We start from the raw sequence: 16986 nt of genomic DNA, 5'->3' as shown, positions 1-16986 counted from the left end.
AAAAAGAATTGATACAATGAGTAATTTTACAATGATTCTGATAATCGTTACTACACTTACCGGTCATAATTTCTACGATGGGTGGCACCGTATCGGCACTGTCCGAGAAGTTGATATTTTTGTTCGAGATCGGATAGAAGGCGCTCCAGTCATCGAGGACTTTCTGCGTCTGCGGATCGCTGGTCTTGCAGCTTTGGCCGGTTAGCGTTGCGGCGAGACCAAACGGTGCCAGAATGACAGACCGTGGTTTCACATCGCTATTGCTGTTACTGCCCTGTTGAGCCTGAGCCTCTTCCAGATGTTTAATCATTAGCGGTCGCACCGGAGGATGCTCCCGAATATCCATCGAGGCACATACCGTACTATCGCCATGAACGAAGAAAGCGAACGAAAATGAGAGATGGAGCGAGCTGCGAAAAAAAAATCAACAATTAGCTGACTGCATTCGACAGGTGGGGTTATGCTCGGAATAACAATAACGGTGTCGATGGGGGAACGAAGACTTTTCTATCAGCTTCTCGAAAATGTCCCAGAAGTCCATCGGTCTAAGCAACTTGCTTTAGGAAGTTTCAAATTCCCACGGGAGCCACTTCGGCTATGATTCAGCATGAAGTGGCACCCAACTAACTGTGGGTAACGCTTCCGTACGGGTATTGTATTCTTCTTTTACTTTCCATTCGAACAATCGCACACAGTCGGCGTTCAAATGGAGAGCAAAACAAGACGCCAAATTGACACACTTACCTCTTGCCAAACACTCGCTCGCTGTTGGAACTAGGCTGCACGAACCACCTGCCTAAACGTACGACATCCCGCGACAGTAAACATCTGTGTTGTTGGCCAGCAGGTGGTGATTGTGTGTGTGTTGGTATACGTCGTTGTAACGAGCATGTTTGACGCCACCGTTCGGGAACAGATGGTACATGAAAATAAGGAAGGAAAAATTACATTAATTGCTTTGCATTGAAACGGAGAGGCTCTGCTAACTAAATTATCGTTTGGTTAATGGATTTTCTTGAAAACTGTGTGTCTAAGAATGCGAATTTTGGGGTACACATCTGTTCTTTCGCTGTTCGGAAACTGTTTAGGTTTATTTGATTGACTTTGAAAGATTTTGAACTAAATCGGGAGGCATCCTTCGCTGAAAATAATGAAACTTGGCGTGCGCGCAGACTTAATCTAATTAGGCAACTTTGCATAATTAGTTAAGGTACTCGCGAAGGCGGAGAAGTTTTTCTAGGAACAACACGCAAAAGTGTTACAACTCGATTACAACTTGAGATAGAATAGCGCTTCGGTACCGATTACGATTATTGATCAGAATATGTTAACTGATCGTACATGAATGGTGAAAGCAACACAATGAGTTATTATTGAACGGATAAACAAGTTTGGAATGCATGTATACCCCATCCACGTTAGATGACGTGGGAAAAGCTATTCGAGAGGTGAAAAACAGTAGGGCAGCTAGGAAGAACGGAATCCCGGTTGAACTAAAGGCTTGGGTGGAAGAAAAAATGCTTCCAGATTGGTTGGGTGGTCTCATATGCCGTATCTACAAGAAGTGCCATAAACTCGAGTGTCATATCAATCGAGGCATACCGATCCTCAATACTACCTTTAAGGTACTCTACCGTGTTCTGTTTAGCAGGCTGCGTGCATTGACAGAGATTTCCTTGTCGCCGAAAACTAAAGCGGGTTTCGAGAAGAACGATCAACGTCGAACAGAATAAATGATGGACAAGTTTGCAAACTTATAATCTGTTTCGTAGATTTAAAGACATCGTAAGATTAAGTAAACCGAAATTAACAAAACCAAGCTTCAGAATAGCCGTAGACATCCGAATTATTTAAGACGCTAGATAGATTGAACAAGGGCGATGCACTTTCTAATTCGTTGTTCAACATAACACTAGAAGGGGACTGGAACGATCATCACGAGATCTCGCATTGGAATCGATTGTAGAGCAGCATTTGTACCTTCTAAAAGGGATGCTCTGAGTATCGGACTAACTATAAACTCTGACCAGACAAAGTACATGGTATGTGGCAGCCTGTAAGGCTCTCTGAACGATGGAAATAGATGGGGTACGGTATGAGGTTCGTATATATTGAAACACCAGTGACATGAAATGACGATGTTAACTGCGAGGCCAAAAAGACATATTCCTGCTGCAAATAATAATTTCATCGTTTTATGTATTCAGCTATAACACTGTAGTCCACGGAAGCCCATACAGCGTGTTCTATGCAAATCATTGAAACTCCTTGTTACTTCGTACGACTATAAGGATTGGTCTTTGAAGGAGACATACTATCAAAAACTCAGTATTTGAGAGAATAATTCTGCGCTCCATACAAACGATAAAAAGGACTAAAATGTTCTACTTTTTTTTCGAGCGGTTTTGGGCAGAATATTGCCCATCTATGAAAACATCGTGCAAAAAACAGGTCGGCAAAAGAGGTAAATTTGTTTAATCCTTTTTATCAAGAAGAACAACAAGTTATGTGTCCTGTCTCGTATCGCGTTTTTATGAGTGTAGACTAAGATTCGGATGTACCCCATATGGCATAATGGACGTTTGGCATAATGCTTATTGAGTAGTAGGCACATTTGACATAATGGACGTTTGGCATAATGGACATTTGGCATAATACCTATTGGGGGTTAAGGGACATTTGGCATAACGAACGTTTGGCATACTGGACATTTGGCATAATACCTATTGGGAGGTAAAGGGACATTTGGCATAATGGACATTTGGCATAATGGACATTTGGCAAAATACTTATTGGGGAGTGAACCCAAAATTATCATAATCAACTTTTGTCATATATACGATGTTTTATTTCGTAATTTGGAATCAACTCAAAAAAAAAAAATTTTTTTCATATTGTATGAATTACGCAATCTATAAGTATTTAGATGGATCATCGCAAAAAAAACGACTAAATATAGGCACATTTACACACATGATACTTAATGGGTTAAAAGGGTCCTTTGGATTACGTGGTGTAAATTCAGCAAGTAAGACTTCCGTTATTCGATAACTTGAATAAAGAGTAACATGTACAGTACTACAGTAGAATACAGATGTATAATTATGTTATTTGTAAAGAAGGCTGTATCGCTATGCTTTTCATATAATATTTAATTACTATTATGCACAGAATTGTGATGCACCCAACTTTACATTATATATGGGGCATTCCACATAAAATTTACTACCCCAAATTTTTTTTCTTTCAAATAGTAGTAATTTGCCTTAATTTTTTTAAATACTTTTATTCAATCGCCAATACTGTAAAGAAGATATTAAAAATTGTTGAAAACATGAAATGTGTGCTTTTCTCAGTTTTCGAATGAAGTTTATTAAAAAAAATCATACTGCTTATTTAATGTAAAATATTAAAAAGTTGGATATGACTTTTTTCTCTCAAAATATTTTTCTTAACGCCATTAACATTTTGGAATGAACATTTGAGTATTTTCGGCGTTATGAATTTTTCAATCGAACCCTGTGCGCGCAAAGTATACCGCCACACTCTTCGCTCACACACGGGTTTGACTGTAAGAGTTTCTACACGTCAGCGCGTGCAAAGCGCGTGGAGGAACCTTTCGTGCGAGCAATACTATTCTGTGCATATTAATAAATAAATAGTATATGAAAAGTATAGTGATTCGCCCTTCTTTAAAAAGAACGCTATTATACTTCTGTATTCTACTGCAGTACTGTACAATGTCCCGATCACCAAATTTTCTGGCAGAGACCGCTCTGCTAGATTTTTACCAGTCTTGGTTTGGCAGCCCTGTCAGATTTCTACGCGTATCCTGTCGGGTTAGTGGAGCTAGGGCGAACTCGGTTTCGCTCGCGTTTCCTGGCAAATTTTGACAGGAACCGAGCAAAACCCTGGCATAACTCGGACATAAACTGTGCAAAGATCCTGGCAATTCCTACCTGGTAGAATTTAGCACGAATCGAGCAAAACATCTGACAAAGATGTGGCAGGAAGCGTACAGAGATCTTGGCCGTAGATTCCTGGCTGAATTCTGGATAAAAGTGAGCAGCATCGGTTGGTTTAACCGCTTCTGTCAGAAACGGTTGTTGCATTTGAGCGAATTCTTTGCCAGAATTCTCGCACAAATCGCGCAAAATTCTCGCAGAAACTCTGCCAGCATCAATTTCGCTTTGCTCAACTTTTGCTAACTTTCTGCTTGCCACGGTGACGGGGGTACAGTTTACATGTTACTCATTATTCAAGTTATCGAATTACGGAAATTTAACTTGCTAAATTCACATCACGTAATCCAAAGGACCCTTTTAACCTATTAAAAATATGTTCAAATGTGCCTATCTCTAATCATTTTTTCTTTGCGATCCATCTAACTACTTACAAATTGCGTGATTCATATAGTATGAAAAATATTTTTTTTTGTTGATAACAAAACAAGTAACAAAATAAAACATATATATGACGAAAGTTGATTATGATAGTTTTGGATTCACTCCCCAATAAGTATTATACCAAATGTCCATTATGCCAAATGTCCCTTTACCCCCTAACAGGTATTACGCCAAATGTCCCTTAACCCCCAATAGGTATTATGCCAAATGTCCATTATGCCAAATGTCCCTACCTCTCAATAAGCATTATGCCAAATGTCCATTATGCCAAACGTCTTTATGCCAAACCCGTTATGCCAAACGTCCATTACGCCATATGGGTTCCACCCCTATACGTTAACACAATCCTAAAAACAATAGGTATATTAAGCTCAACCCGTATCAATTTCTATCTGATCATATCTAAACTGAGCTAAGCGAAAATATAAATTTGTGCAGTAGTTTATCAACTCAGCACCACTCAGGGGTACTAGAAGGTACTAGGCCTTACACCCACTGCACTCTCAGAGATGTGATGTGATTACATTGGTCAAACATTTACTAACATCGACATCTTCTGGTCAGACAGAATATACTGCGAGATACTGCGCACCCTGAATTTGATTTACAATTGCAGTCTACCAACGGATGTAATCAGCTCGATTGCGTCACCGACGTACAGCGCCGGAAGGCTGGATAAAACCGTAGAAAGTTATTTTTTAATTATTGATAGTTTATATTTTTCATAAGCTTCTAATGTATTGAATGACATATATTCAAAATTATATGATCTTTGGATGAGAATATGAATTTTAACGTAATGATTCTCATTTACGAAATCACAATTTCTATGTTCACTTTAAATGCATGTTGCTCGTTTGATTTTGGCCCGATTTTAGCAAAACTAATTTTATTTCGTAGGGAAATGAAAGCAATTGGTTCGAAATTGTAACTTATTCGCTATGTTTGCTTGGGTCTATGACTTTTTTGTTTAAATATATCTGAGGTGATCTGATCAAGAATACTTTTTTTTACTAAGGTATTCTGTACAATCATGCGAAACAGTTCGGAACGGTAAAATATTATACATTCTATAAGAAATTATCTCTAATTTTCGAATCCAGGGTCTCGTCCTCGCAAAGCGGCTTGAAGATATTTATAATTTTTATTACTGATAATGGAGGCGCATGGTGTTTAGTGAAAGATAATTAGCAAATATGAAGTAAACCAAACACATTATACAATGGATTTTAAGTAGTGTCCTCGATTTTTAAGATATTATTGATGTATGAACAACAGTGAGTGAGTCATATAGCTTCACCAACTTGCCTTGCATGCGTGCCTCAAGGGAGCAATCACGAATCATTGCGTTTTTCGCTGTTCTTCAATGACGTTTGCGATTTGCTTAACCCATATACGCTGATGAGTTCAAACTATGAATTTCTCATTGTGCGATCAAATAGATAACTGTAACAAATTACAGACGCTCTGTAATTGGTGTAATATATTATACTGTTGAGTTACAATATCTCCAGGGAATCTCTAAAGTGGATCACAGTCATTGGTATACATCTGGACTCGCCATTGGACTCCAGAAATTATTATTACTTTTATGCTGCGTCAAACTACCCGTCAGAATGTGGAACGATACATACTGATGTGGAGGCAGCAAACCCAAGCAAGGAAACGAAGGAATGCTCGACTAGAAACTCAACGCATGCCGCAGAGGCTTCGTACCGCGAACTTTGGATTGGAAGAATGGAGAATTCATACATTCAGATACAACGAGAGCCAAAAAACTAATGGATCTAAAACGAATAATCACAGGTTTATTTATGGGACATTGTCCTGCTAAGTATCATCTGAAAAAAATTGGCAAACAAACAACTCGTTTCCAACTACATTGGATTCGGGTAATTTGTAACATGTAGAGCAAACAGGAGCAGTCACAAAAGATAACCTGAATAGTGATCGCAGTGGCAAAGTTTCCCCTAACAAAAAAAGAATGGAGTTATCTGGCCAACCTACATGAAAGGCGACAAACTGGATTGTGTAATCTATCATGCGATCACCGTCCTTAATCCCGAGCAAATACTCATGGGCTCAAACACCACACAGCCCCTTGAAAAGACCATGAACATGGTCCGTGCCCACTTTCACGACCATTAAAACCCCATTAAATGATCTCAATAACCCATAAATATACCAACGTATGGTTTTTCTATGGGATCTACCGGACCATGACGATGGTGCTTTCGAAGGGTGAACCCATTTCAAACACCCATGACCAACCCCATGAGCATGGGGGTATTATGGACTTTACGTTTGCTCGGGATGCCGTCTATAAAATACTGTCGCCTCTAGCAAATATATTCGTGGGAAGTTATCAGGCCTGCTGCATCGAAGTACGATCTGCAGGCATGGCTGGGCCCGATCAGGCAGCAGTGTAAGATCAACGGCGATGAGTTCGACGAATTTGTCAACCTCGACACACGGGTTACTGCGAACCATAACAACAGCCGTTAGAATCGGAATGAATGTGTACGGGCTTCGCAAGCAACTGTGGTTGGACAAACTTAATTCCCGTACGAAGTGAATCCTGTTCAAAACACTAATAACATCAAATGCTCTCTGCGGAGTACTCAGAGTTACAGGAGGACGGAGTTTGGAGGCGAAGGATAAAACATGAGCTCGCTCAAATCGACCCAGTATTCATAGGGTGATGATCAGGGGGGGCATACTAGGAGAATGCCGAACAACTATCCTGCAAAAATCGTGGTCGACGGAAATCCAGCACAAGACGACGAGAGACATCATGAGCATCTTGTTGCACCAAGTGGAGCAAGACCTAGGGAGCACAAGGTGCCCACGGGATTGAAAAGGAGCAGCCATGAACGAAGAGCGTTGGAGGGATATTATGCGATTATGATGGTTTACATAGCAAAGAAAATAAATAATAATACTCTCACGTTATAGTACAAAGAAATAAAAAGTTCATCTGAATTATAAGAATCGAGAACTACTTTAGGGCGCACCATTTATCACGTGTTAGTTCTGACCTGGAAGCATCGGCAAATGGATGGTTGTACGAGAATTTGGATTAACAGAAAGGAAAGAATGCAAGCAAGATTCTTCCGCTTTGCTCTTTGATGTTTATCGTGGCGTAACACAGCAGAGATCCCATGTGAATACATCGATCACGGTTGTCTGCTCGGTATGGGAACCCTGACCAAAAACGGACTACATTCAGAGACGTACTGATTGGAAAAATATTGACTGGCCAAAGTGATATTTCACATATCAATGTCAATGTGGCCCTCAAAAGCCTTAGACATTGCAAGAATCGACTTTCCTCGCTCCGAGTAAAATCAGAATGAACCCCTAAGAGCAAAAAACCCCTAAGAGCCAAAAACTGATTATCTGGCAAGGAATTCGTCGCTGCGAACTTAAAACCAAAATTTTCATTACAAAAATATTCACTATAGATTTTGTTCTACTTATTCCAACGTTGTTGTTGTTGCCGCGTTGGAATAGCTAGAACAAAATCCATAGTAAGTATTATTATGTCGCCTCATGTGCGTACAGCTTAAACGTACGCTACCTTTCTTGATAAAGGTCTATTGAAGTTCTGGTCAGATTTAGCAAGCTGCCAGTACAGACGGAAGGTACTGCAGTAATACCGTGACAATGAGGTGGATTCCATCTGCAAGGATATCAATTCACCCAACTGCCCGCAATTCCGATCAATGATTGGGTAATTAAGAGATAAAGAAAACTGGAAAGACGACTCAGGAAACTGCGTAAATGGCTCGAAGTTGGACACAACGGACGCTGAGGTTGATGAGTTCAGTGTCAAGTTTTCGACGTAGCACCAATTTTTTGAGCTGTGCGTTTCGAGACAAATTTTTCACCTCTGAAACACGTGTATTTTCAAATCAAATCACTGTCAAAATATATCAAATCCAACCACTACAGGCGCTACTACAGAATAAATATGAAAGTGTCCGGAATGTGATGTGAAACAATTGCAATCAGGTGCAAAAAATACGAAAAGATGATGAGCGTAATTGAAGATTGTTTCCAAAATGTATCTTCCCTAGTAACAATTAAGGTTTTATAGTACTTTTATAACCAATTATAAAACTTAGATTGCACTTGTAGCGTGCTATAAAATTGTTACTTGGGTTGGAATGGGCTTTTACCATGCAATGACTTTTCATGTAAATCAACACAGGATACATGAAAAATTAAAATTAATAGACAAATTAAAGTTTAGCTGATAAAATTGGTATAAGCCTAGATGATAAATGATACCCAAAAATCCTAGAATATTGTATCAACATAACCCGCACTACTCACCGTTCTATGAGATTATGCAGAGCCTTGAACAACAGCGACCGACACTCGTACGATAGTCCAGCTTCCCAGGAGCCCTTGTCGCCTTCTGAAAAAGAAAAGAAAAGAAAAGAGAAATACGATTAGGAAACAGTATTAAAACTCAACGGAAACCCGATTTTTGTCCGTCCATCAATTTCGACATTTTTACACGTTTCGATATCGTGTCATCAGTATGTGACAGCTGACTTGACTGCATATATGAACGTTCAACTTAACCATGAAAAACGGCCATCTATGAAATCGAAAAGAGTAGCTTTTTTCGTAAACCGTTGGTGAAATCTCTATGAAAAACAATCAGTAGTGTTCTAGCAATGCCCCGAATACATTGATTGATTTTTATGTTATGGTTATGTAAAAGGGGCGAAAAACTTGCTTCTTATCTTTTTGGCCCCAGTTATTGAGCCTTTCTCAGTTGAAGCTTTAGTCAAAAATCACTCATTGTATTGAAATTAGCCGTTATGTGTCCGAGAGGGTACCCGGATACTTTTCAAATTTCAGTCCATGGAATTTCAATGCTCTTTTCCACGATAGAAATTGATGCTTAGTGACATCTTATTACATCAATATATAGCTTTTAGAGGAATAAAACTAACGAGGTCTGAGGAAGGACGTTATTTTTTTAGTGCACGCACAACTACTGCTTTTTCTAATAGATTTGGACACTTTTGGATTCAGAAACTCATGCAATTTAGTCTTTGTGAAGGATGAAACCGGAAAAATTCGTCTGGTTTCGGAGAATCCACTCCGGAGCTTCCGGAGGTCTGTTCCAGAATTTCAATGGATTCACAGCAATATCAACTTTCTTGGAATCTCCGCAGAACAGCGATTCTCAACCTGGGCCCGCGGACTCCTAAGAGGTCGTGAAGTAATTACTAAAGGTCCGCGAAAAATATTTTTTTTCGCATTGGCATTGACATTGTTTTTCGCTACCGACTGAAAATAATATTTTAATACCATACAAAGTCGAAGGTTAACCATGGGGATCCAGGGTGATTTCGAAATGGGTTAGGAGCGAAAAAGGTGCGAAATGCCAGCATCAAAAGATTGCATATTGTCGTTATGGAAGCATTTGATGTTTTGATCTCGGGGCAGTCACCGGAGGTTCCCACTAGACAAGAAAGCAACCGCAAATAGACTTTTGTTTTTGGGACTATTCGAAGAATTTTGATACCTGTATTGAAAGGATTCTATTGAAATGCACAAATTCTAATACTGGGACATTCGAATTTCAGAGAAGTACATGAACTCGTATGGATCTTCCTAGTGGATGAATTTCTGAATTCAAAATCGGTTACAAATGCACAAGTTAAAACTTTTGGCAATTTTTACCCGAACTTTGATTTTGTGGGACACCATCCATGACCAGCTGTTTAATTGGCAATAATTATGATGTTATAGTAAAGGAAGAATATTATAACAACAGCGTTTCCTAAAAAGGAAGATGTTGCAATGTTCCAACTTTGTTGATATGGTTACCCCGAAATACACAGTGAGACTGAGAAAATCGTTTTATCACTTGTCCGGGGCAACAAGTCAAAATTCATGAGCACCGTAACGAAATGTCATAATATTTATACTGTTGATTAAATTACGTGCGCAAACATGTTAATTGTCGGCCAGAGGTAGGAGGTAGGCTAATCATTAATTTACTGTTTTGTATATCGTATACCGATGAATAGAGTAAATAGTGGGGTGGTGCTCACGAATGCAGCGATGTACGTTCTATTAAGTTGTCTGTTTGTTGCAAGGCAATAAATCAAATGTGCGTGCAAATATCATTTGTATAACATTTCGATTGCTCATAAAATATGCAACCGTAAATTGTGCTTTGATAGGGATCACTATTTACTCAAAGTGGTTAGCTACATGACTAAATATGCAAACGCTCATACTTTTTGTTCGGAAATAAAAATATTATTTGAATATGCTATATTCCTCCCTAATGATGGACGCGAACGGCTTCCCTGGGAAACTGATAAGACTGATTAAGGCTACGATGGATGGTGTAAGGTGTTGTGTCAAAATTTCGAGCAGCCTCTCGGGTACGTTTGGAACGCGCAGGGGACTAAGACAAGGCGATGGGTTGTCCTGCCTGCTGTTCAATATAGCGCTGGAAGGTGTAATGCGAAGAGCGGGGTTCAACATGCGGGGCACGATTTTCACGAGGTCCAGACAGTTCGTGTGCTTCGCTGACAACGTGGTCATAATCGGTAGAAACAAGGAGACGGTAGCAGATCTGTATACCCGACTGAAGCGCGAAGCAGCACGAGTAGGACTGAACATAAATGTGTCTAGGACGAAGTACATGCTCGCTGGCGGAACCGATCGCGATAGGGAACGCTTGGGCAGTAGTATTACGATCGACGGCGACGTGTTCGAGGTGGTTGACGAGTTCATCCGTCTAGGCTCATTGGTGACTGCGGACAATAACACCAGCCGGGAGATCAGAAGTCATGCTTACTACAGGCTCCACAAAACTTTGAGATCCAGGTAGCTTCACCACCGCACGAAACGCGCCATGTACAACACACTGATTAGACCGGTGGTTCTCTACGGGCACGAAACGTGGACAATGCTCGAGGAGGATCTGCAAGCACTCGAAGTCTTCGAAAGAAGGGTTCTGAGAACGATCTTCGATGGTGTGTAGGAAGATGGCGTGTGAAGCAGAAGGATGAACCACGAACTTGCGCGACTCTATGGTGAGCCAAGTATCCGGAAAGTAGCTCAAGCTGGAAGGGTGCGGTGGGCGGGGCATGTTGTGAAGATGCCGGACAACAACCCCACCAAGTTGGTTTTCACCTCCAACCCGGCAGGTACAAGACGGTGAGGAGCGCAGCGTTCCCGGTGGCTGGACCAAGTGGAGCAGAACCTGGCGAGTCGAAACGCACCCATGACTTTATTATTGTAATATTTATTTTCCGTTATTCTAAAGAGCGAGCAAAGATCATTAACGCTCTAGTGCCCAAATTTTTTTTGGCTTGAAAAAAACTTTTGTAGATGGTCTTCGTGATAAAAAATAAGGAAATAATGTTGATAGTTCTTGTAATGGATTTTTCATTTATACCTTAAAATAAGTAGGCCGGCTAGAGGTGGTGTTGGGCAGCTGAGCGAATAAAAATCAAAAACTTTTTTTTCCTCTACCTAATTCAACATTAGCGAATATACATGGTTTCTTATATTTTGGACTCCATCAGACCACTAATTTCCTAAACTGTAAGAAGTAGTTTTCTAGTGCTTTGGTTGTTTCATTCTAGAATTCTAATTCATTTTAGGGGAGGCTGGCGATTGTTTCACTTATCATTATCTTCTAAATTTGGGAAAAACGTGTAAAAGAGAGTATATTGCTTAAATGAACAGATTGTTGGTTGCATCTCAAATTTTTAAATATGTGACAAGGAAATCTCGCCAACTTACGACTGTATTGAAAAACGAATTTTAGAAATTCTTCAGGTGAAATTGTTTGTAGTTACGTATGTTACATATATGGTCACGCAAAGTTTTTTCGCGGGCTATCGAAAAATTTAGTGACTTGTGGAATAGCTTTATACTCCTTAAATAACAAAAATAATGAAATTAAAAAACTGTGAGTCTATTTTCGCTCTACTCATCTGAGTTGGTTAGAGCGGCGTCGGCCATCTTTGTTCAACTAATTGGCTCAAATGGCAGGGCGATTTTTGTTTTCATATTGGTTCTTTAGAAAAAAGCAAAGATGTTGGAGCCAAATTATACGCATTTCATCAATTGTAGTCCGTGCAATTAAAGAAATAGTGGGGCACCCTACCTAATGCGGCTAAAATAGGCTCTTTACTCTATTACGCTCAAAAACTCAGAAACAGAATGTAATGCAACATAAACACATTGGATAATGTATTACACGGTACTTGAAGTGCAGAACTAGAGCCAACACCAAATGTCTAATACAAAAGGAGAAAAAAGAATCCGCCAACTAGCCCCAGACTCCCCTAAATATTATGAACTGGGAACACTAAACTCATTAGCCGACGTGTTGACCCACCCAAAGAAGTTAGGACCAAAAGAGTGCAGCAATAATCTAGTTTGAAACTGACTCTTCCAATTTTGATACACACTCCAATCAAACAAATATGCAAATCTTCAATTTTTTGAATATTTACCAGTTTTATCACGTTTTCTCGCGCAGATATGTGTTAGAAATATATTCTTCCTACTTGCCGTACAATAGTAATATTGCCAGGGTTTGGATTATCCATGAATTCCGAATAAAATTTAAAAATTAGTATGGGATATATTGCAACAGGATTACAAATTTGAAATGATAGCAAACGCTCTCACGGCAAAGATAATAATTGCGTCGTCTCAGAGAAAAGGTAGGAATTTGAGCGAAAAAGGAACTGTTCATTGAGTAAGCTTATAATAAAATATATTTCATAGCAATTTTTTAAATTTTAATTAAAAATTGTCATTTTTGGATTCATGTTCTATGGTAAGCTTTGTTATGCAGTGAAGACCCGTTTTTATCAGCCCCTTGGTAAATTTTAGGCGGACAAAACAAGAGTATTGTCAAAATAGTATTTTTGGAAAAAGAATACTTCTAACATTTCAATAATGGCGCCCCCTTTTTTAAAATTCCTACTGAGAAATTTCCCCAGTTTTTACGAGTTCGTTCGGTATAACTTCTGTTATACCGTACGAAATCGCAATAATTTTACACTATCTGATCGGAAATATACACACGTGTTTTGTATTCAATTTCGCAAAATGTGCGAATACTATAAATGGAGCAAAAAAGGATTTTCAGAAAAAAAAAATTAAAAAGCGGCGAGTCGTCAGAAGAGAGCAATCAAACGTTTCATCACATACAAGAACGTTATTTGTACAGGCCCCGCGTGTTCGTTTTATATAAGTCGATGCTCATTTGTCAAACGAGCAACATGTTGACTGTACTATCCAGACGATACAATAAGCGTCTACCCTATGGATTTTCAGTAACGTTGGCATATTCGCACACTCGGATACCTAAATGACTCAATCAAATAAGGGTAGTTTACAAATAGTGGGGCCGCGTGTTTTAATCATTCGTCGCTCAAATATTAAACGAACAACATTATGGCTATATCATTCGGACGATACAATCGTTCGTGTACATGACGGGGTTTCGGTTCGCATACGCACGAAAGACTGCACACAGCAGGGAAACGGGTGCTAGTTTTACACATGGTTTAACTGTGTGTGAGCCGAAAATCCATACCGTCTACCTCTACTATGGGATTTCGGCAGTGGTGGTATTGTCTCATACACAGTTGGATCGTGTGGGGATTGCATGTTTTTGATATTGCCGTGGTTGTGTCATGTACATAACCCTTTATTTTTTTACTAATTGCTAATTCAAAATTTCTGTGATTTCACAACGAGATTACGAAATGACAATCTTTAACCCTTTAATACTTTTTTCAAGTGTATGTAGGGTTTCAAAACTGTTTTTCCTTGAAAACGGTGGGACCAAGAAACACGAGAAACCTTTTTGCCTTTCTCAATAGAAAGGTATTGCAATTGCTCTGAAAACCGACTTTTTAACGGAGGCCCGGAGGGCCGAGTGACATATACCATTCGATTCAGTTCGTCGAGTTCGGCAAATGTCTGTGTGTGTGTATGTATGTGTGTATGTATGTATGTGTGTGTGTATGTGTGTGTGTATGTGACCAAAAATGTCACTCATTTTTCTCAGAGATGGCTGAACCGATTTTGACAAACTTAGTCTCAAATGAAAGGTGCAACGTTCCCATAGGCTGCTATTGAATTTCTAATGGATCCGACTTCCGGTTCCGGAATCAGGGTGATAAGTACGAACACGCAGGAAATGTCGATTTTAATAAATTCTGCAATGAATGTATAAAGGTGAAATTTTTTCCAAAATATGACCACAACTGCTTCGATTTTTAGTATTAGGTCACTAACATCCATTCAAAGTCTATTTGGCCACATTGGCCACCATCCTCGGTTCCGGAAGCCCCGGCGGAAGTATCTAAATTCAGAATAACAGTCACATCGGTTTCTCGGAGATGGCTAGACCGATTCGACTAAACTTGGCCTCAAATGAAAGGTATTGCGTCCCCGTAAATGGCTATTTAATTTCATCCCGATCCGACTTCCGGTTCCGGAGTTACAGGTTGTGGCGTGCGATCACATAGCAAATTGTGATTCAAACCGATACTCCGATGAAAGCAAAAAAGGTAAAAATTTCGCTAAAATGTCTCTCAAACAACTTAAATTTGCTGTTCTAGGTCACCGACGGCCAACCAAACTTTCGTTGACTACATTAACCACCATAGACGGTTCCGGAAGTGCCCGGGAAAAGCGGCCATCTTTCAAAATTTACGAACTCACATCAGTTTCCCGGAAATGGTTGGGCCAATTTTCACAAACTTAGTCCCAAATGATAGCTATAATATCCCCACAGATGTCTATAGAATTTCGTACGGATCGCTTATATGGGTCCGGAAATATACACAAAATCGTCCGGTCACATATGAAATTCCCATATAAGTCGGAACTCTAATTTATTTTCAAAGGGGGGACCCTATGAAATTTCAGAAATCGAATTCGTATTTTTGATGCCAAACATCTTTAAAATGCATGAAACGTCGACATTTTATGTTATCTCGAAAAATTTTTTTTTATAAAAATCGACTTTTTTGGACTTTGCCGATTTCGCACCTTTTTTCAGTTCAATATTACCGTGGCTGTTTTTTCTTTTTCAAAATTTTAGAACTCGAATAATGATTTATTTTCCTGTATATAGTTGTCATGTGATGTATAATAACAAAATGTAATATATGCATTTAAAAGTTTTTAATGAATATAAACAACGCAAACATTCTCGTGATTCATGATTGAGAAAGGCACAATTGCACCGCTAGGTGGATTAAAATAGGTTTTTCATAAATATAGTTGCTTCCCTTGCAGTGCTAGAAGCTGCTCAATTTTTACCTTCCTTTACCTTTACCTTTAATATTTATAATAGTCGATTTGCATGGAAAATGTAGCCAAATACAGTTTAAATTGATAAGTTTTGTTAGTTTTCAATAATGTTGCAACATAACGAACACATATAAAAAAATCATTTTCCGTTGTCAATGTAAACTGTCCCTGGCAACATTGCTCCATCGGAATCTAATCAGACTAATTACAATAACTTCACTTCTAGAGGTGATCCTTGTAAAGGTAAATATTCAAATGAAAGGCAATAGTCACATTTATTAGCCTTACTTGTTTTTGTGAGCAAATCTTGCCTTAATCAAAAATTATAGCTGTTCAAAAACGTTGTTGTCCACAAACAACATGGACATGAAGGGGTTAATATCGCAAAAATTCAAGAGTCAAGACAGTGTGCACGGATCTTACAGAGAAAATTGTCTTTTATTTGACCCAAACGACTTACTTAGAGATTCCAATGACAATTTACGGCACAAGTTAGCATGAAAAACTTATGTGTATTCTACTTCATTACGGTTATGTCACTGACATTACCCACCCATCTTTTTGTTTCTTATTATTAAACCGAAGTTGTTCAAATATTCTTCTTTGGTGCCTAAAAGTTACCTCATAAACCTTTCTGATTTTTAGTGTGCATTTCTGTCCGGATCTTCAACGCAAAATTCTATTTTTTCATACTTTGTATCTTTAAGATAAAACAATGCGCCCAAGAAAGGATTTACTCGAATTTCACTTGGTACGTCTGCTAGAACCTGTCAAACAAATATTTATATGAGGCTGACAAAGTCAAGTCAAAAAGCTGACAAATAGGGAGTTCATAAAATCGGGTCTTCACTGTATGTCCCAAACTGGCGAATCGGAAGTATCCCCAAATTTTAAACTAGAACCAAAACCCAACAAAAAATCTTGTTATCCTTGACCTTTTTCATGTTCCAGAGGCTTTGATGAAAGGTTTTAAGCTAATACAAAAAAGATTGTTTTGGAACTTCATGGTTGTTTAACCATTTAATACGTAAGTAAATGTAAATACTACGGTGAATGTGCGTAAACAAAAACAGAAATTAAAAAAGCAAATAAACAAATATTTTGGTACATGATGAGCATGAAAAACCACCAAATATTCACTTCACCTGGGTGATTCCAGTTACCACATTGTTTGATTAATTTGAAAAACTTCCTTTATACGCGAGTTTGAGCCATCAATCTTATTTCGCAGTTCCATTCAAGAAAA

General features: G+C 38.9%; 1 protein-coding gene across 3 annotated transcripts in view; it reads right to left on the bottom strand.

Annotated features, from left to right (window-relative positions):
- Positions 1-16986, bottom strand: part of LOC131690399 (mediator of RNA polymerase II transcription subunit 13) — a 172662-nt gene that overhangs the window by 39143 nt on the left and 116533 nt on the right. For all 3 annotated transcript variants that reach the window (XM_058976129.1, XM_058976130.1, XM_058976131.1), the window contains exons 3-5: positions 8745-8829; positions 745-828; positions 61-410 (exon numbers count right to left, since the gene is read on the bottom strand). In XM_058976129.1, the coding sequence (XP_058832112.1) occupies positions 61-410; positions 745-828; positions 8745-8829 (519 nt within the window). The remainder of the gene's footprint in view (positions 1-60; positions 411-744; positions 829-8744; positions 8830-16986) is intronic.

This window comes from Topomyia yanbarensis, chromosome 3, assembly GCF_030247195.1.
Source record: "Topomyia yanbarensis strain Yona2022 chromosome 3, ASM3024719v1, whole genome shotgun sequence".
NCBI classification, from domain to species: domain Eukaryota; kingdom Metazoa; phylum Arthropoda; class Insecta; order Diptera; family Culicidae; genus Topomyia; species Topomyia yanbarensis.
This window is presented reverse-complemented; position numbering and strand designations above follow the sequence as displayed.